Source organism: Rhinatrema bivittatum, chromosome 1 (assembly GCF_901001135.1).
Source record: "Rhinatrema bivittatum chromosome 1, aRhiBiv1.1, whole genome shotgun sequence".
Classification (NCBI taxonomy): domain Eukaryota; kingdom Metazoa; phylum Chordata; class Amphibia; order Gymnophiona; family Rhinatrematidae; genus Rhinatrema; species Rhinatrema bivittatum.
In genome coordinates this window covers 480,204,781-480,226,501 of record NC_042615.1, presented here as the reverse complement: position 1 = coordinate 480,226,501, position 21,721 = coordinate 480,204,781, and the positions used below count along the sequence as shown (strand labels likewise).

At 42.4% G+C, this 21,721-nt stretch overlaps 1 protein-coding gene across 1 annotated transcript in view; it reads left to right on the top strand.

Annotated features, from left to right (window-relative positions):
• Positions 1-21,721, top strand: part of FOCAD (focadhesin) — a 788,759-nt gene that overhangs the window by 17,358 nt on the left and 749,680 nt on the right. The window contains exons 2-3 of the mRNA XM_029606912.1: positions 6,047-6,121; positions 19,422-19,496. Coding sequence (XP_029462772.1) covers positions 6,065-6,121; positions 19,422-19,496 — 132 coding nt within the window. The 5' untranslated portion in view covers positions 6,047-6,064. The remainder of the gene's footprint in view (positions 1-6,046; positions 6,122-19,421; positions 19,497-21,721) is intronic.

The window sequence follows — 21,721 nt, the reverse complement described above, 5'->3', positions numbered from 1 at the left end:
TCAAACAGAAGATATCTGTAGCTTCATTGAAGTGTTTGTTTGTTCCAGCTTTTGACCCACTAGAACTGTGTGTAGGATTCTGAGTAAACATACTATAATATATGGGTATTGTGAGATCAGGAAACTTGGCCACCATATCCTCCATCTACTAGTGATTGTCATAGCAGATATTTTATTTTTTATAAACAGCCTCCTCAGCCCCTCAAGCTGCCCAAAGCAGTGTACAATTAAATTTCGTAATAATGGGGGGAGGAATTACACCAACATGGTGGCAGCAAGATGCTGTCTCCAGGAGCTCTGATTCACTTATCAGACCTATCTTCACTTTAGAATTGTGAAACAGAAGGCGCAGAGAAGATGCCCACTCTATGTTGGCATTCACTTCACTATCAAAAGTTCTGATAGACTTTCTTGTGATTTGGGGAGCAGCGTTTGGCCAGTAGTGGGGTTGAGCTTGGGAAGGAGGGGATGCAGGTGGCTGCAACCTCTTCTTCCACTGAGGCCTCCTTCAGCTCTGGGGACAGATCCCTTCCACTACAGACAACAGTAAGGGTACCAGTACATAAGTACATAAGAAATTGCCATGCTGGGTCAGACCAAGGGTCCATCAAGCCCAGCATCCTGTTTCCAACAGAGGCCAAACCAGGTCACAAGAACCTGGCAATTACTCAAACACTAAGACGATCCCAAGCTACTGATGCAATTAATAGCAGTGGCTAAGGATGTGAATTGGGTGCCCAATCGTTCCCGCTTTTGAGTTCGTCTGGCCGCGGGAAAATCTCGTTTTCCCGCGGATCCCCTTGGCTTGCCATACCCAGTGATGAATGTCAGATGCCAATAGCCTGAGATTAGAACACACGTCAGAGCTATGGGGTGCTGAACAATAGGAACAGTTGGGGGAGGAGGTGAATGCAAACAGAACAAGAAGCCAATAATTCATGGTCTATCCCTAAATTCCTTGGAAGAGGTAAAAACAACCATTTCCTTGCAAATGGAAGTTGAAGAGTCAGGGAAAGGGAGAGTGGGCTATTTTAGTGCTTTTGGAGATGGACAAGTTTGCTAACTTCTCTCTGCAGGATGTGTGGGCTGTGGTGGCTTGGATTGAAGCCACAGAAAAGGCAGTTATACTGTAGCACACTGCCTCCATGCCATGCAGTTTCACTGCCCCAATCACCAAATGAGGCTGATATCAGGCCCCCTTGCCAGGAGGCCTGCCACTGCCAGTGCCCCACAAACAGAGCACTCCTCTCCGACAGAGGCCAAAACCACAGTCACGGCTGATGAAACTGATTTCTTCTTATGGGGCCAAAATGGAAATTATGGACACTAGTGTTGTATCGACTGAGAAAATTCGACATGGTTTGGTTCAATCTGAACTGATACATTCTAAAAAGCTTGAGAACATAGTGAATTCTTTGAGAAGCCTTAATCTTAGGGTTCTAAATTTTCCCTTTTATAAAATTGATTTCTTTTTTAGATCTGTTTAGAATTATATTTCTTATGTTCTTAAAATTCCAGCAACAATGATGCCTGTAATTACTAAGGCATACTATTTACCACAAAATGACGAAGGAGCTGGTGAAAACCAGCTTCAAGAATCTCCTCTTGATTTAATGGACATTCTTGAATCTTCACAGGAGCCTGAGATCTCCAAAAGAGGAACTTTGTTGGTATCTTTTGCCTTTTTGTCTGCTAGAAATAATGATCTAGTTTTTTCTTTCATATAATAATGTGGTGTTGGCTTCTCACTATGGGATACGTTTTCCACATGGACGCGGCAATTTTCTATCATGCACGCTTGATGGAAAATCCATGGACTGCGCACGCGTGCGCCGGATTTTATAATCAGTGTGCAAGGGTGGGGGGGGGGGGATTTTTGCAATTTCTGCACAGCGACGCATTCAGGCCTTCCCCAGTTCCCTCCCAGTCCACTCCAATTAAGGAGCGGACTTAGAGGGAACTTCCCTATCCATACTCCCTCCCCACCTCCTAAACCTTTTCTTTTTTCGTGTTCCCCTTTGTTTCACAACTTATTTCAGCTGCCGAGCTCAAGTAAGTTGTGGCGCGCAAGTCTTTGGGACAGCCATCAGTAGCACTATCCTGGCCCGGCCCTTGTGCGCATACTGGCCTTTACGTGTGTGTCCGGGCCATCTTGGAAAATTTGCCCGGCACACTCAAGGCCCAGCCACGCTTGTAAAGGCTGGATTTTATGCGTGCGAGCAGTTTAAAATCTGCCCTTATTCTTTTTCTCTTATTCATGGTAATATTTGCTCTTTTTCCCTTGTTCTCCCCTCTTTTCTTTTCCCATATTTGAGGAATGTACAGATGTATTTTTTTTTTCTTGTTTACATTTTTGCATCTTGTGTGTTACTTTTTGTCTTGCATACCTCATATTTTCTGGTACAAGGAATTCTTGCGTTTATTTGAAAATGTATGGAAAAAAAAAAAAAGAAGCTGATGACTCGCTGAGTTTATCCCTGAATTCCTTGGAGGGTGTAAGAATAACCATGCCCTACAAATGGAAGGGAGAGTGGGCTATTTTAGTGCCTCTTCTGGAGATAGTCAAGTTTGCTAACTTTTCTCTCTGCAGGATGTGTGGGCTGTGGTGGCTTGGATTGAAGCCGTGGAAAAAACAGTTATACGAGATCAAGATAAAATTTCCCTTAATTCTAAAGCCCTTCAACATTTGAGGAGAGTAACTCATCTATTCAGACCTTATAGGCAACTTTGGTCAGAGATAACCTCGGTTTGTGCCATAGGCTTGAGATGATAGAGAATAATGCAAAGAGGGCAGTCTTTGTTTTACAAATTTCCTAAAGTTTTGAATGTTACTTTGAGAGAGATGCTGCATGGGTATCTGACTTTTTTAAATTTTTCATCTGAAGCAATCCCTCTGACTGTGAGGGTTCAATATCTCCTTGTTTTTCAACCAGTTTTAGTAGCAGAAGGTGGAGGAGATGGCCCTTCTGGTTATCCACAAAGTGATGATGTGAATATTACAGAGCTACTGGAACAATTACAAGAGGAAGTGGTATCTAGAATTACTTTATGGTTTTCTTTTGCTTTAGAGCCTGACATGATTGGACTCTACGAACTTACTTTCATAATAAAGATACATTGCACTTGGGAACACAATTTTCATTGAGTTAGATCTGACACTTGTTTTTGACTAACTTTTGACATCTGAATCCAAAAATGACCCCAGTTTTTCTCTATCTCGTCAACTTTTTAAGGTACAGGATACCCTCCCTTTGTCCCAAAAATCAAACAAAATGTACATACAAAGGAAATAAAAGAAAAATTACCTGAATATACTGTTTAGAGTTATTTTATTCATACAAAGGCTCTATATTGTTACTGTAAGTCAAATTGTGTACAAGTAGTAAAGTTCTGCTACCAAGCATACATATTAAGGTAAAAATTTACACTTATAGCTTTTCCGGCAGTGTTAAATCTGTGGACAATCTTGCCTGATGCTCGAACAATAGTCAGCCATCATATGTACATCCCATCTACCCTGATACCATGCCTCCATGTCCTTCAAATCTTGGTGGAATCGTTCACCTTGCTCATCACTGACTGCACCAAGGTTTTTCGGGAAGTCAGCAAGATGGCTATGCAGAAAATGCACCTTGATGCTCATGTTGCAACGAAGCATTTTGAAGCTCTCCAAGAGTTTCTGGACAATTTCGGTGTAATTCTGTGCTCATGTTTTTCCAAGAAAGTCCTTGACAAGGTTTTTGAATGACAACCAAGCATTCTTTTGGAGTTCTGACATTGTCCCGATGAAGTGTTCGTCAAACACACCGGCCTTTATTTTTTCAAACGACAGGCTAGGAAATGCCAAAATGAGATACTTGCAACAGTCTCCATCAGTTGGCAAAGCTTTAACAAATTGCTTCATGAGACCCAGTTTTATGTGCAGAAGTGGGAATATAATGTTCTTTCTGTCAACAAGTGGCTCATGTAGAATGTTTGTTTGGATCACCAGGTTTGAGGTCAGATCTTTGAGGCCAGTTCGACTGCACCCAATGCTTCTCACGAGCTCTGCTGTCCCACATACACAGAAAACAGGGATACTTGGTGTATCCGTGTTGCTGACCAAGAAGGAAGCAGACCATTTTAAGGTCAACACAGATGATCCAATTGTGCTTGTGATATTGCAACAGATCAATGACTCTCTTTATGTCTTCATAGTCTTCATAAAAACAAACTGAATGGCCAATTGGGACTGCACCAAATAAATTGCCATTGTGGAGGAGGACACACTTCAAGCTCCGATTTGCTTATCGATGGACAGTCGCCATTCAGTTGCGTTATAGATTGGAATTCCCAATTCTTCCATTAAACCATGTATGTTATGGCAATAGACAAAACCACTGTCACTTTGAAAGTACTGCAGAAATGCACTTTCTCTTGATCAAAAGGATAACTGCGCTCCTTTTTCAAGCAAATGTTTCTCGTGCAGTTTTGATGCTAGGAGTTCTGAAGCCTTTTTGGATAGTCCCAAATCTTGAGCCAAATCATTCAACTCATGCTGATCAAATCCCTTACGAACTGAGTCATCTTCAATTTCAAAATCTTCATCGTTGCTGTCACTTAGTTCTTCACCATACTCCTGTTTTTCGAAAGAGGGTAGTTCAATGAAAACTGGCACTGGGATTTCAGCTGAATGAGGCACTGGGTATATAGCTGATGGTAGACTAGGATACTCTATTTTACATTTATTTTTCTTGTTATATCCTGACGTTTTTCACTATACAAAAGTAACAGTCACTTGAATGATCTCTGGGCTCTCGACAAACCATAGGGATACCAAATGGCAATTTATCACGAGTTCCCTTTCTCCACATCTGTAAACTCTCGACACACTGCTTGCACACCTTGTGAGGGGCCCAAGACTTATTTTGATCACCAAGTTTTACTTTAAAATATGCAAAATAGGCTTGCCTGACAAATGCGCTGTTGTTTGTCTTTTAACTGGGAATAGTGAAACTGCCACAGATATAACAAAATGAATCAGGGTTGTTTAGGCACTTACGACAAGAAATAGCAGAGGCAGACATGATCTGAAGGAAAGGAAATAAGTACGTATGTAAATAATAAAAAAATTTTTTTGCTAACTCCTTGTATACAGACAAGAACTCGGACTACACTTCGGAATACGATTCACTATATAGAGCAGCACACAACCTCTCACCACACTGTCTCGTGTAACTGAATAGCCTAGACAAGTAGTCTCTTAAGGTTGTACCCCACCCCTCCCCACTCGAGGGAGGTTTGCTCTCAGCCAATAGGAGAGCACTAGTGCTTCCCTCGATCCAGGCTCGAACCAGCCTAGAGTGGTCACATTAAGGGGGTCATTTATCAAAGTGCTATATGGGTAACATTAAGCTAGGTTGAGAAGAACATTGCACAAATCTCATCTTTGGGTGAATTTCCTCACTTCGAAGGTCATCAAATCTTCACAAGAGTGCACCGTTCTGTTTGTACGTCACACTATGTCAAAGTGGCACCTATCCCCTACACTAATACCTAAATCTCACCTCGAGTAGTTAGGTGGGCCTCCTATAGAGGTATAAATACCTACCTAGTATGAGGGCCTTATAGCTAGTCTCTTGTGTATGCAGATGTTTCTTATAATCTTAATGTGTATGACTTATCTCCCTTACATTTGAGAACCAAAGGCACTTGTTTGGACTTTCATCAGGGATAAGTTTCTTGTATTGTGTTCTCAGGTAATTTTAATAAATATGTTTGTGTTTATGAATAGATACGGAAAATAATCATGATAGCATTTATTTCATTTTAAATGTATAGTGGTGATGATGGACTGTTAATGAGAATGAAGACAGCACTTAACATCTAATTTTAAGCTTGTAATATATTCAGTGTATCTAAATCCTTCATTGTAAAACACAGAGCATCAGAGAAAATACTATAGTCCTCAAACTTTGAACTCCGTTGTGATTTTATTAATTGTGTGTTGCATTTTTAGCAGCACAGGGATAACGTTATTTCATTTCTGGTTTGTACTTTCCTCCAGTATTGTGCAGAATTAGAGATGACTGAAGAACTTGGGAAACGATTTGAATTTCCAAACTCGTTGATTCAATCACAGGTAATTTTCTTTTTTTTTTTTTCTTTCCCCTGTACTAAATAGTCTTGCTTAAAACACTTCAAACTGTCTGTGCTGAAAGCTAAGCCCTTCCGTACAGAACAATTACCCAACCCAAGAAACTGTAGTAAAAGCTAATAGCTTTCAACTTATTGCAGTACCTTGTACATTGATTTACCTGCATATGCACCGCTTACCATTCAGCTGCTGCAGAATTCCGCTGCCCGGCTAATTACTGGACTTAAGAAGAGAGCACATATTTTGTCAACACCTTGCAGGTTACACTGGCTACCAGTAGAGATGAGCCTGTTATAAGGTAATCCATCTGGTGTTCAAAATGACCTGTATGGAGAATTTATCATGGATGAACTCGCTGCTAAATATTCACTACTCAAGAGCATTGAGGTCCTCACAAAGAGAGCTATCGGCGGTCCCTTCAACGTGCAGTGCACGACTTGTGAGAGATCATTCTCGGTGGCTGCTGGTGAATTATAGAATATTTTGCCAATAGCTTTATGACTAACTGCCTGTGTAATAACCTTCAAAAAGCTGCTGAAGACTTTTTATTTCAGCTGGCTTTTCCTAATGTTTGTTAGTTGAAGTTTGTGACATAACTGTCATCTTTTGAAGCTGTGATATGATCTTTTTGTTGCTAAGAACAAATAATATATGCTATATTGAGTCAGACCAAGTGTCCATCAAGCCTGGTATCATGTTTCCAATAGTGGCCAATCCAGGTCATAAGTACCTGGCAAGTATACAAACATTAAATAGATCCCAAGGTACTAATGCTGGTAACAAGCAGTGGCTATTGCTTATTGATTAATAGCAGTTTATAGACTTCTCCTCCAGGAACTTATCCAAACCGTTTTAAAACCCAGCTACACCAACTACCTTATCCACTTCCTCTGGCAATGAATTCCAGAGCTTAATTGTGCCTTGAGTGAAAAAGAATATTCTCTGATTTGTTTTAGATGTGCTACTTGCTAACTTCATGGAGTGCCCCCTAGTCTGTCTATTATTTGAAAGAGTAAATAACCGATTCACATTTACCGTTCAAGACCTTTCATGATTTTGGAAACCTCTGTCATATCTCCCTCAGACATCTCTTCTCCAAGCTGAACAGCCCTAATCTCTTTAGCCTTTCCTCATAGGTGAGTTGTTCCATGCCCTTTATCATTTTGGTCACCCTTCTCTGTACTTTCTCCAGTGCAACTATATCTCTTTTGAGATGTAGCCACCAGAATTGCACACTGTATTCAAAGTGTGGTCTCAGCATGGAGCAATACAGATGCATTATGACATCCGCCGTTTTTATTCTCCATTCCCTTCCTAATAATTCCTAACATTCTGTTTGATTTTTTTTTTTGACTGCCATAGCACAATGAGCCGACGATTTCAATGCATTATCCACTATGACACCTAGATCTTTTTCCTGGGTGGTAGCTCCTAATATAGAAGCTAACATCATGTAATTTCCGCAAGAGTTATTTTTCCCTATATGCATCACCTTACACTTGTCCACATTAAGTTTCATCTAATAGCCTAGTGGTTAGAGCAGTGGACTGTCAACCAGGAGACCAAGGTTCGAGTCCTGCTGTCGCTCCTTGTGACCTTTGGCAAGTCACTTTACCCTACATTGCTCAGGTACAAAAACTTAGATTGTAAGCCCTCTGGGGATAGAGAAATACCTACAGTACCTGAATGTAAACTGGTGAGATCGAATGTCTGTATATAAAATAAATAAATAAATAAATAAAAAATTCTCACAAAATCCTCCTGCAATTTATCACAGTCTGCTTGTGATTTAACTACTCTGAATAATTTTGTGTCATCTGCAAATTTGATCTCCTCACTCATACCCCTTTCCAGATCATTTATAAATATATTAAAAACCAGTTGTCCAAGTACAGATCCCTGAGGCACTCCACTGTTTACCTATTTCCACTGTGAAAACAGACCATTTAATTCTACTCTCTGTTTCCTGTCTTTTAACCAGTTTGCAATCCACAAAAGGACATCTCCTCCTATCCCATGACTTTTTAGTTTTCTTAGAAACCTCTCATGAAGGACTTTGTCAAACGCCTTCTGAAAATCCAAATATACCACATCTACCATTTCATTCAAATGACACTTCGGACTCAGCTTAAGGAATGAGATAATTCCTTATCTCATAACCAGTTATATATTATTTATTTATTGCTAATTTCCGCTCTACCTTTCTTCCTGGCTACTTTAGCCCCCAAGTTCTATGCCCTTGTTTTATGTAACTTTGCTTGATTCAGCCTTCTTGTTTTTTGGTTACTCTTGTTTGTTTTTTTTTCTCCCCTAAGTTCCATGTAAACCGGCCTGATGTGAATTCTATTCGTGAAGTCCGGTATAGAAATATATATTAAATAAATAAATAAATCTTTATCCACATGCTTATTCACCCCTTAAAAATGTAGCAGATTTGTGAGGCAAGACTTCCCATGTGTAAATCCATGCCGGTTGTGTCCCATTAGGTCATATCTATCTAATTGTTCTATGATTTTATTCTTTATAACAGTTTCCATGATTTTTTCCAGCACTGAAGTCAGGTTCACCAGTCTATAGTTTCCTGGATCACCTCTGGAGCCCTTTCTATATATCATTGATCACCTTCCAGTCTTCAGATACAATGATTGCTTTTAATGATAGGTTACAAATTACTTTGAAATTTCATTTTTGAGTTCTTTCAGATCCCTGGGATGTATACCATCCGGGCCAAGTTATTTGCTACTCTTCATTTTGTCAGTCTGGTCTACTACAACTTCCAGGTTTATGTTTTTTCTTATTTTCTTCAGATGGAATCTTCTTCCAGTTTTTGAAGGAAGTTCTTTTGGCTAAAATAGCCTCTTTCACTTCACCTTTTTACCATGCCAGTAATCGTTTGGCCTGCCTTCCACTTTTCTTAATGTGAGGAATACATCTGGACTGCGCTTCTACAATGGTATTTTTTAACATTGTCCACACCTGTTGTATGCTCTTACCTTTGTAGCTGTTCCTTTCAGTTTTTTCCTGTTTTTCTCATTTTAGCAAAGTTTCCCTTTTGAAAGTTTAGCGCTAGAACCGTGGATTTAATTATTGTCTCCTTTCCAGTCATTAATTCAAATTCGATCATATTACGATCACTATTGCCAAGTGGCCTCTTGTTTGTTTTTAATTTTTATGAATGTCTATCTTGTAAGCCACTCAGGGCTGCAGTTATTTAGTGACACATTTTAAATAAATAAAATAAATATTTGGATTGCAGCTAGTATAAAATCCCACATCTTTTTTTTTTTTTTTTTAAATCTGTTGTCTCTGAGCCCTCTTAGTATCCTGGGGTGAATCCCATCTGGCCTCATGGCTTTGTCCACTTTCAGGTTTTTCTGTCAATAAGCAGACTGAGGCCTTTCAGTTTTGCCGGATGACAACTTTGGGCAAGCAGCTTTTTGTTAACTAATAGCAAAATGGCAATAAACAAGTTGCAATATATTAGAATGATTTGATGTATTTTATATTCTCCGAGGACAAGCAGGATGGTAGTCCTCACAATGGGTGACATCATCAGTTGGAGCCCCATAGCGGAAAACTTATGTCAACATTTCTAGAACTTTGACTAGGCACAGGGAGCATGCCCTATATCATGTATCCACATGGGGGACCCTCTTCAGTCTCTCTTTTTCTGTGGAGCTGTAAGCCTCGCAGTTTGAGTGAGCTCACTTTGGCTGTTTTGTGGTCCTGTGGAAAACTTTGTTTTTTTCTTGTGTTTTTCGTGGGTTTTTCCTTGTTGTTCCATTGCCGAGTCCCTCTTGGTGCCCTTCCGTAGTGTCTCCTAGTCAGGGTTTTCGGCGATTTGGGTAAGTTTCCTTTCCCAATTGATTCCCTGTGGCAGCGTTGCATCAGTGCCCGCTGCCCATTTGCCGCCCCTGCCATTGTTCTTGGTTTGTGCCACTTTTGTTTCATCTGACATGACCACATCCAGTTTTCGGCATGCCCATGGTGCCAGAGGACCATGTCCATTATGGATCCACATGAAATGTGTGTCCTCTGCCTGGGGGCATCGCACGACGTCTGTGGTTGTCATTTACGCGTCCAGATGATACCGAAAGTATGTTGTTTTCGACTCAACATGATGGAGTAGCTCTTCGGGTCGAAGAGGTCTGAGCCAGAGGTATTGGCATTGAAGGACCAAGGAGCCACACCGATGGACATCAAGCCATCAGCATCAGCGGGAACATCAGTTTTATCGATGCCGTTGGCAGACAAGGGCACCGGAGACCAACCATCATCAATCTCTTCCAGGCCGAGGACATCAGGTTCCTCATCATCGGCCTCTGTATCGAGGGAAGGGAAGGACTGGGTTGCGCATCAAGGAAAGTCGAAGTATCGACATCGGTCCCTGTTGATGCATGGTGCCGGGCACGAGGATGCACCGGCTTTTGTCGCGATGCCGGAGAAGTGTCCCCATGAGGAGGAGTGCCAATCCTCCATCAGTGTTGGGGGTCTGTGACAGTCTCCACTGGTCCGAAGAATATCTGGCCATCTCTCCTTCCTCCCAGGCTGTATTGGCAACATTTGAGGAGGAGCTGGATTGCCGAATCCAGCTAGCGGTGGACCGGGTACTGCAGGACTTCGGTTCTGTGGCACAGGACCTGGTGCAGCCTGACCTCATACTGCTTCTGGAGAAGCTCAACATGCTCATCGGTGCATTACTGATCCAGCTGGTGTCAGTTCCCGAGACAATATCGATGCCCAGCTGGGCACCAAGACCTCCCTCTATCGATACGGTGCTTATCACCAGTTCTTCAGAGGAGGAAGCTTCACTGAAGCTGGCAGAGATGCCGGGGCCTGCTGCCCCTGTCCAGTTTTACTGGTGCCTGTACCTCTGGCTGAAGGCTGAGCACCTTGGGACCCATCCCCTGTGGCTTACAGTGAGGATGAGGAACCCTATGACCCCCCCCACCGGGGGATGATGTTTCGGAATCCTGTTCTGAGGGTCTTCCCTTCAGACCCTTCTCCTCCAGAGGAGCGAAGGAAGTTTCTGCCTGAGGACTTAACCTTCTGCAGGTTTTGTGATGGTGATGGTGGAAGCCATCCCTTTTCTGTTATTATCAGAGATGAATGCCAGGCACAAGATGCTTGAGATTCTCCAGTTTGTGGAGCCTTCTAAGGAGATTGTGGTGGCCACGGTACATGAGATCCTTAAGGAGTTGCTGCTGAGGGTATGGGAACACCTCCTCAAAGTGCCTCCCATTTAATAAGAAGGCAGACAGGATCTACCTTGTCCATAAGGCTGCTGGATTTGATAAGAATCAGCTGCCCCTCCAGCTGGTGGGGGTCGAATCCGCCCTCAAGAGGGCCAAGTGCTCTCAGACTCATTCCTCGGTGCCCCCAGGATAAGGACCATAGAGCGATGGATGCTCTTGGGAGGAAGATATTTCAAGGTGCCATGCTTGTTGCCTGCATTGCAGCCTACCAGCTCCTACATGGGCTAGTACTCTCAGGACATCTGGAAGCAGGTGCTGGAGGTGGCTGAAGCAGCTGCCTCAAGAGCAGCTGGACACCCTCATGTCATGTCACTGGTGCATAAGGGCATGGAGTACAGAAAACATGAGGTCTGTGTGACCTACAATGTTTTAGAGATGGCATAGAGAGTCTCTGCAGCAGGAATTGGCGCCCGCAGAATGGCATGGCTGTGGGCCTCAGATCTCTGACCAGAGGATCAGGAACAATTCGCTGACTTGCCTTATACTAGAGAGAATCTCTTCGGAGATAGGCTGAGGGATGCTGTGGTTCAAATTTAGGACCACCATGAAACCCTCCAGCAACTCTCAGCCAGTACTCCGGACCCGTCCTCCTCTTCTAGGAGGCTGGCAAGACTGGAGCAAGGAAGTTTCTTGCTAAAGGAAGGACTGTCCTCCACCCCCTTGCTCCAGTCAACACCATCAGGGCTTCTACGGCCGTCCTAGGCAGCAGAGGACCCCAAACCCCAGCTGGCTCCTCAGTCACCTCTGGGGATGGGGTTTTGACCGGGTCATAGGGAGCGTAGGCCAGTTGCTCATTCCCTGGACGATGGACCCTTTGGTTGCGGACAGGCTGCAATTCTTTGCGAACCAGTGGCCCAGTATAACCTAGGTCCAGTGGGTTTTGTCCATTGTCCATCAAGGGTACCAATTGAATCTATTGGGTGTTCCACCAAATTGCCCTCCGTGACCATCTTTGGGGCCAGTAGTATAGGAGGAGATACTACTAGAGGAGCTCTCCTTACTCTTATTGGCTAGAGCAGTCGAGTTGTACCATCAGGGCAAAGAGGGCAGGGATTCTATTCCAGGTACTTCCTGATTCCAAAGAGAACAGGACGATTCTATCCTATCCTAGGCCTAAGGGCTTTGAACAAATTTCTAAGCCAAGAAAAGTTCAAGATGGTTTCCATGGGCACCTTGATCCGACTTTTGCAAAAAGGGGACTGGCTATGTATCCTCGATCTAAAGGACGCATGTACTCATATCGAGATCTTCCCCAGTCACAGAACGTGTCTCTTATTTGTGGTGGGAAAACAGCACTTCCAGTATCGGGTGTTGCTGTTCGAGCTCGTATCAGCCCCATGGGTCTTCACAAAATTCCTGGCCATGGTGAGAGCGTAGGCCAGTTGACCATCTGGGTGTTGAAGTCACTAGAATTTGTTCTCAACTACCCAAAGTCCCATCTCAGCCCGTCACTTCAATTGGACTTTATAAGAGCCCTGCTAGACACGGCTTAGGCCAAAGCTTTCCTGCCTTTCCAGTGGGCCATCACCTAGACCATCATTGCAGAGATTCAACAAAGCCAGCAAGTGTTAGTCTGGCACATGTTGAGGCTGTTGGACCATATGGCTGCAACAATCCATGTCACTCCCTTGGCACATTTACACATGCTCAGAGCCCAATGGACTCAGAGGTCACAGTGGTGCCAGGCCACTCAGAGCCTTCAGGATTGCATCCACGTCACCTCATCTCTCTGAGAGTCATTGTCCTGGTGGCAGATACTTTCAAATCTGGAATGGAGGATCGCTTTTTGAAGGCTCCCTACACAAATTGTCCTAACCACTGATGCATGCACCCTGGGATGGGGAGCTCAGGTAGATAGGCTCAGCACTCAGGGTCTCTGGTCCAATCAAGAGTGCTCTTGTCAAATCAACTTCTTGGAGCTTCGGGCAATCAGGTAAGTGTATGGGCTTTCAGAGATTGACTTTCCAACAAACTTGCCCTGATCCAAACCGACAACCTGGTAGGTATGTGGTATGTCGTCAAGCAGGGAGGCCGAGGATCGTGTCTCCTGTGCCAGGAAGTGGTCCAGATCTGGTCGTGGGTCCTCTCCCTTGGGATGGTGCTCAGGGCCATGTACCTGGTTGTCACCAAGAACATGGTAGTGGACAGGCTGAGTTGAGACTTCAGACCCTATGAATGGTTCCTGAACCAAGGGATAGCGAATTGGATATTCCGCCTTTGGGGGAGAATGGCGGTAGATCTGTTCACCTCCCTCTGCAGCAGGAAGGTGCCTTGGTTCTGCTCCCTGTACAGGTCAGACAGCAAACGAGCCTTGGATGCCCTTGCCCTTCATTGAGCCAAGAGTCTTCTATTGCGTATCCTCCGATTACCTTGGTGGTAGAGACTGTCTTGAAGCTTTGTGAGGACAGGGAATTATAAGAACATGCCATACAGGGTCAGTCCAAGGGTCCATCAAGCCCAGCATCCTGTTTCCAACAGTGGCCAAACCAGGCCATAAGAACCTGGCAAGTGCCCAAAAATGAAGTCTTATCCCATGCTACTGATGCTAGTAATAGCAGTGGCTATTTTCTAAGTCAACTTAATTAATAACAGGTAATGGACTTCTCCTCCAAGAACTTATCCAATCCTTTTTTAAACCCAGCTACACTAACTGCACTAACCACATCCCCTGGCAACAAATTCCAGAATTTAATTGTGCGTTGAATGAAAAAGAACTTTCTCGATTAGTTTAAATGTGCTACATGCTTACTTCATGGAGTGCCTCCTAGTCCTTCTATTATCCGAAAGAGTAAATAACCAATTCACATTTACCCGTTCTAGACCTCTAATGATTTTAAACACCTCTATCACATCCCCGCTCAGCCGTCTCTTCTCCAAGCTGAACAGTCTTTCCTCATAGCAGAGCTGTTCTAACCCCTTTATCATTTTGGTAGCCCTTCTCTGTACCTTCTCCATCGCAACTATATCTTTTTTGAGATGTGGCGACCAGAATTGTACACAGTATTCAAGCTGTGGTCTCACCATGGAACGATATAGAGGCATTATGACACTTTCCGTTTTATTCACCATTCTCTTTCTAATAATTCCCAACATTCTGTTTGATTTTTTGACTGCTGCAGCACACTGAACCGACGATTTCAATGTGTTATCCATTATGACACCTAGATCTCTTTCCTGGGTGGTAGCTCCTAATATGGAACCTAACATCGTGTAACTATAGCATGGATTATTTTTCCCTATATGCATCACCTTGCACTTATCCACTTAAATTTCATCTGCCATTTGGATGCTCAATTTTCCAGTCTCACAAAGTTCTGCAATTTATGACAATCCGCTTGAGATTTAACTACTCTGAATAATTTTGTATCTTCTGCAAATTTGATTACCTCACTTGTATTCCTTTCCAGATCATTTATAAATATATTGAAAAGCAAGGGTCCCAGTACAGATCCCTGAAGCACTCCACTGCCTACTCCCCTCCACTGAGAAAATTGTCCATTTAATCCTACTCTCTGGTTCCTGTCTTTTAATCTTTTATAATCCACGAAAGGACATCACCACCTATCCTATGACTTTTTACTTTTCCTAGAAGCCTCTCATGAGGAACTTTGTCAAATGCCTTCTGAAAATCCAAATACACTACATCTACTGGTTCACCTTTATCTACATGTTTATTAATCCCTTCAAAAAAGTGAAGCAGATTTGTGAGGCAAGACTTGCCTTGCATAAAGCCATGCTGACTGTTCCATTAAACCATGTCTTTCTATATGCTGTGTGATTTTGATATTTAGAAAACTTTTTCCACTATTTATCCTGGCACTGAAGTCAGGCTAACTGGTCTGTAGTTTCCCAGATTGCCCCTGGAGCCCTTTTTAAATATTGAGGTTACATTAGCCACCCTCCAGTCTTCAGGTACAATGGATGATTTTAATGATAGGTTACAAATTTTTACTAATAGATCTGAAATTTCATTTTTTAGTTCCTTCAGAACCCTGTGGTGTATACCATTCAGTCCAGGTGATTTAATACTCTTCAGTTTGTCAATCAGGTCTACCACATCTTCTAGGTTCACCGTGATTTGGTTCAGTCCATCTGAATCATTACCCATGAAAACCTTCTCCAGAACGGGTATCTCCCCAACATCCTCTTCAGTAAACATCGAAGCAAAGAAATCTTTTAATCTTTCCGCGATGGCCTTATCTTCTCTAAGTGCCCCGTTAACCCCTCTATCATCTAACGGCCCAACTGACTCCCTCGCAGGTTTTCTGCTTCGGATATATTAAAGTTTTTATTGTGAGTTTTTACCTCTACGGCGAACTTCTTTTCAAATTCTTATAGCCCCTCATTGGCCAAGGCAAGTCTGGTTTCCACTCTTAAGGGGGCTGTCCATCTGGAGACCAGTCAGCTGGGGACTTCCCCAGATCTCATGCAAGATCAAGGCAAGCTGCGGCATCCCAACCTCTAGGCCCTCTGTAATCCTACAGCCGCTTGATCTTTTGGAGGACGTGTCTTGGGTTCTGTTGGCTTCTAGAAAGCCTTCCACTAAAACGTCCTATGGACTGAAGTGGAGGAGGAATTCCATGTGGTGTGAGCAGAAGGCTCTAGATCCGTTCTCCTGCTCCACACAAAAATTGCTTGACTACCTTCTGCACCTATCGGAAGCTAGCTTAATGACCAACTCTGTTAGAGTCCATCTCAGTGCAGTTGGCACATACAACCAAGGTGTAGTGGTATGCCCATCTCTATACAGCCTATAGTTATACGTTTCATGTTGGGCCTGCTTCAATTGAAGCCTCCCCTAAGGCTTCCCGTTGTGTCTTGGGACCTCAACATGGTGTTAGCTCAGCTGATGAAAGCTCCTTTTGAGTTGCTGTGCACCTGTCACCTGGAGTACCTGACTTGGAAGGTCATATTTTTGGTGGCCGTTACTTCAGGGCACATGGTCAATGAACTCCAGGGCTTAATGACTTATCCGCCTTATACTAAGTTCTATTATGACAAGGTGGTCTTGCGAACACACTCTAAATTCCTGCCTAGGGTGGTGATGAATTTCCATCTTTACCAGACAATTGTCCTGCCAGTATTCTTTCCCAGGCCCTATTCGCACCAAGTTAAATGAGCCCTGCACAGTTTGGACTGCAAGAGAGCCTTAGCCCTCTATCTGCCGCAGACAGAAGCCCATAAACAGTCCATCCATTTTTTATTTCTTTTGATAAGGTTGGGTGTTGCCATTGCCAAACAGACTATCCAATTGGCTAGCAGATTACCTCTCCTTCTGTTATGCCCAGGTGGGACTGCATCTAGGGGGTCATGTCAAGGCTCATTCTCTCAGAGCCATGGCAGCTCGGTGGCCCACTTGCGAGCAATTCCCATGGAGGAGATCTGCAAGGCTGCAACGTAGAGTTCTCTCCAGACATTACTGTCTGGATGGGGATGGCTGATGTGACTGTAGGTTTGGACAGCCTGTCCTTCGGAATCTGTTTGAGGTGTGGAACCCAACTCCCCTGCCTAGGACCCATTGTTTGGATTCAGGCTGTCTTCCCCCTCTGTTACCAACAGCACTGCTGGTGATGTGCCTGTTGCCACTTGGTTGGGTTTCTGTTGGTCCCCTTTTGTGTTGGGGAACAGCCTGTAGCTAGGGATTTACCCATGAGTGGGGACTAGCAGTCTGCTGTCCTCGGAGAACACCTGTTACAGGTAAGCAAGTCTGCTTTATGTTTTTTAGTTACAATGACTATGATGATGTATTTTTTAATGGCGTTGTGACTGCCACAATTGTATACAGGAAGACAGTATATAAATAACATAAATAAAATGACATCATCCACATTTAATGGCTAATTCATCTGGCTATCTATGGAGAACACTACTTGTATACAGACATTCTTTTCCGTATATGCTTTCATAAGTACTCTGCTCTCATGTGTACCCTTATATTATTAAACACAACAAGAAGAGAAAATATGTTTACTGTACTTTTTATATGTATTTAACTTCACACATATTAACAACCTAACATTTAAAATCTCTCTAACTCACACATACCATCCCACTCACACATCACTTTAAAATCAAAACTGCATATTTATATAATTTTCACCAGATATTTTACAATATCAAACATTAACATATAACTACATTAATTTATGATAATTATAAACACATCTCAAATAATGATGACAGTCCATAGGTCCTACAAAGATCTTCGTTTCGCCCCCTCTTTTTTTTTTATAAAGGGCTTCCTCAGGGACGGACTTTACTTCGCGTAGAGAGAAGAAATTTCAATGCGCACCAATTCCTAATCCTTTTTGACCATGTGATTTCACTTCTCGATGAAAAAATTCTTCAATTTCATAAGATAATTCTAAAACCAAAAATTATAATCATTCAAGGACATGTACTGTATTTCCAAAAAATTCACAAATAAATCCACTGTATCTACTTCACAGCCCACCAGATATACCGAAAGCCATACCCAGAATTTACGCAATGAAAGGCTCCATCCAGACCCATTATTCCACTCGAGATGAATCCACATCTTGATCACGTCTCACAACCAATTCCATAATCGATTCTATAGACACAGGAAGAATAGTACACAGGATTCACTTAAAAAATACTACAGAAAATCATTTCAAAAAAATCCATCTCAAAAAGACAATACAAAAATGGATTAAATTGTACAATACTAACCACATTTCTTGATGATATCAGTGTCGTCCGATTGTCAGTGGATAACAATATGTTCAAAGGGAGGTGAATTTACTACCCCCTTATACTTCCATATATATCAAATTCCAACATTGAAATTCACCATCTAAAAAACAAACCACATAACTAGATTATTTCCAGCACACTTACCCACGTCGTCTTCAAACCGAACTTATTGACACCTACCCGGAAATGACGTCAACCCCTCATTTGAAAGGAACGTGATGCCGGTAGTCTTAAGCCCATGTATTATATATATGCCCAAAGCAGAAAACACATCCAGCTGATAATTCAATCAAAGCGGACACCTCCACTCACCTAATACGCTAAACCGGAGGAACTCAACCATCTACTTACTTATTCCTCATAAAAAGAAACTTATATAAATGCGCTCCATTCTACTGGACTATTAAGACCCTTAGGGGCAGAAGTGGACCAATTAAAAATAAAACGTTCTATTCGCAGCAAGGCTGCTGCTAAGTCCCCACCATTTTTTAATTGTACTCTCTTAATCACAAAGAACTTTATATCCTCCCATGAATGTTGTAGATCGATCCAATGATTGACCAAAGGGGCATGTTCTTTTAAAGCCTTGGCCCGACTCCGATGTTCTATAATGCGGGCTCTAATAGATCTACATGTTTGACCAACATAAATTAATTCACAAGGACATGTGATGATATAAATGACACCACTGCTATCACAAGTAAATAGCTCTGGTAACACTGTGGGTTTAAAATATAAAAGCTTTTACCTATACGGTATATTATACTTATTGTTTTGACAATATAGGATCTACTGCTGTAATCAGTCCCTAATCTTAAGTATTAATAATTTTTTCCTTTAATTTTAGTTTGAATGCCACAAAGAATATACTGTTCCCCCCTGACGCAGCCGCGTTTAGCGAAACACGGGTCCGTGTCGGGGGACCCTGTGTTGAATAAATTCTGTACCTTTTGAGCAATGGAGTTGCCGATTTGATGAATAAAAATATTTGCATATTTAAAATTTGGAAGCTCTGGGACTGACTTAATTTTCCTGCATCTCCGTGTTGGCTGCTGTGAGCCATTTTTTCATGGAATCAATGGGATATAAATGTAAATAGGTGAAATGAAACGATCCTTACCATCAAGTCCCTGCAGGGCTCATTCTGGCACAAGCAGAGCTGCTACCAGAAGGCAGTGAGTCAGCCCTTTAGTCACAGGTAACATAGTGTTCCCATCCCCTCCAGGCTTCCGTGTTGGAGGAGGATCTGTGAGTTTGAGGCCACAGAGACCCCAGATGCCCCTTTTCTTGATTTGCTTTGCTCTTCTCTACAGGCTGTGAACCACCTTATTGCTACCGTGCTGAAAGAAAATGTCTCTTCAGAGAAGATCTGTCAGTCTTCTAAGCAGGTATGTATTTCTGCATTTGTTATAACTTCCACAGCAGAAAACTTCATCTTTCGTTTTCTGTAATGTTCTGTGTTTGCAAAAGAAAATCTATTCCCATGGTAAGCTGAAAGCATTTCTCACGGGAAGCATCTTAAGTTTCTGAACCAAAGCTGCATTTTGGGGGATGCTACAAAAGTGACACTAAAAGGGGAATAGTTTGTCAGGAAATGGTTGGATTAACGCAGCAGTATGGAGTTTTTTGGGTTTTTTTGGCTCAGCAGTTTCTGCTTGCACTTTTAGGCTTCCATCTTAATTGGAACTGGCAACTACTCTGCTCTGGCACCATGAATCTTCATTCATAACTACCTCGGGGGTTTTCCTTCCATCCAAGTGGCGATCCTGGCCTATTGCCTAAGACTGTGGCTCCATCTGGAAGCTGGCACGCACATCCCCTGAATCTGGCTATTAGGTGTCACTGTTAGGTGATGGTAGGGAAAACCTGCCAGTTATTACAGGACTCACAGGTTCTTAGAATACCAAGACAAGAACTTAGTATTGAATTTTGTTCCCAGGCAACACTTATTCACATACAAAATATCTTTACAGGCAAGGCAGTGTTAGTGTGCAGATGTTGACCAGGGTGATACTGTTGGTTTACTCTGTTTATAATTAGTAATACAAAGAATAACTTTACTAATAGTAGTTTCTTTCAAGTAAGCAGGGTTGGCTCTACCATTAGGCAAACTAGACAGTCACCTAGAGTGCCAACATTTTGGTGGGGGGTAGGGGGCAGTAAAATTCCTGAAATTCTACCACGCAGCAATGTCAGAACTCAGTCATTATGAGCCACTGGAACTGTGAAGGTCTCTCAGAGTGCCACTCTCTGCTACCAACACCCTGAGTGACAGAGTCTATAGGAGTCTGGTAGAAAACTGTGGAAGTGTATTTTGGCCATTATTTACCAGGAACTATGCTTGGGCATTGAGTCCAGGTCTTCTGGAGGACTGCAGTGCTCATAAGAACAGAAGAAATTGCCATGCTGGGTCAGACCAAGGGCCCATCAAGCCCAGCATCCTGTTTCCAACAAACCAGGCCACAAGAACCTGGCAATTACCCAAACACTAAGAAGATCCCATCTTAGCTCTTATCAGAAGTTTGAGGGTCTCTGTCAATTTTACACTAGCAGGCTGGATATCCATTTTATATGAATACATTATTTGTAAATTTGAGGTGGTGAATACACATTTTTTCCTGGATTCAAACATATTCAATACTAAAGTATGAAAGTAGTGACGTAGCCTCCTAGTGACAAAACATCTTCCCTCACCCCAAGAACATTGTAGAGGTAATGTATCAAATTTTTGCTAACTGTGCTCCAGTGCAGAAATCATTCCAGTTTTGCTTCTGTGTTTACTATTTAAAATTCTAGAATGTTTTCTTTGAAAAACCTGTAATAATTTTTGCACTAGAGCAAAAGTTTTGATAAATCTGCTTTTCTGTATTTCTTTTGATGTTTTTGAAATTCATACATTTCAGGGGATTTTTCTTTGTTGTATTTGGGTTTCTACCATAACTCTAGACTGTTTCCAAACCTGTCCTTGTTATTCCTAAGCCAGTTGGGTTTTAAGAATATCCACATTGAGCATGCATGAGGTAAATTTGTATAAATTAGATACCCATTTTATGGAGATTCTCTCCTGCATATTCACAGTGGATATCCTGAAAACCTGACTGGTCAGTAGGGGTAGGTTTGGTAATTCTGCCCTATACTTATATCCTCATCTGTACTGTTTAATACATATCGGAATCCAACAGGGGAGCCAACACAATAAATTGGAAGTGACTCAGAAATGCACTGATGGCTGTATTCAGAGCACATCCTAGAACATTTCATTTAAAGCTAAGTTTTCTGTTAATATTATGGTGTATGGGCATATAAGAGGGGGTAGATCATCATTATAAACCACTTAAGATTTAACCAAAGTGGACCTTGTACGTATTGCTGCTACTTTGAAGGCATGTATCAATCTCAGGTATCCCTTTTCAACCAGCCAGCAGTTGTCTGCCTTTAAAAACAGGACATCATTATTGTGAAATCAGGTGATGCATGACAGCAATCCTCAAATAATCTGTTTTGAAGTGAATTGTCTGATGGCAGCTGAGAGAGCTTGCGAGTCTCAGGTGGCCATGAATGACAGCCATTTGCAGCCCAGCTTCCAATGGGCGAGCGGGCAAGCAGACTGCTT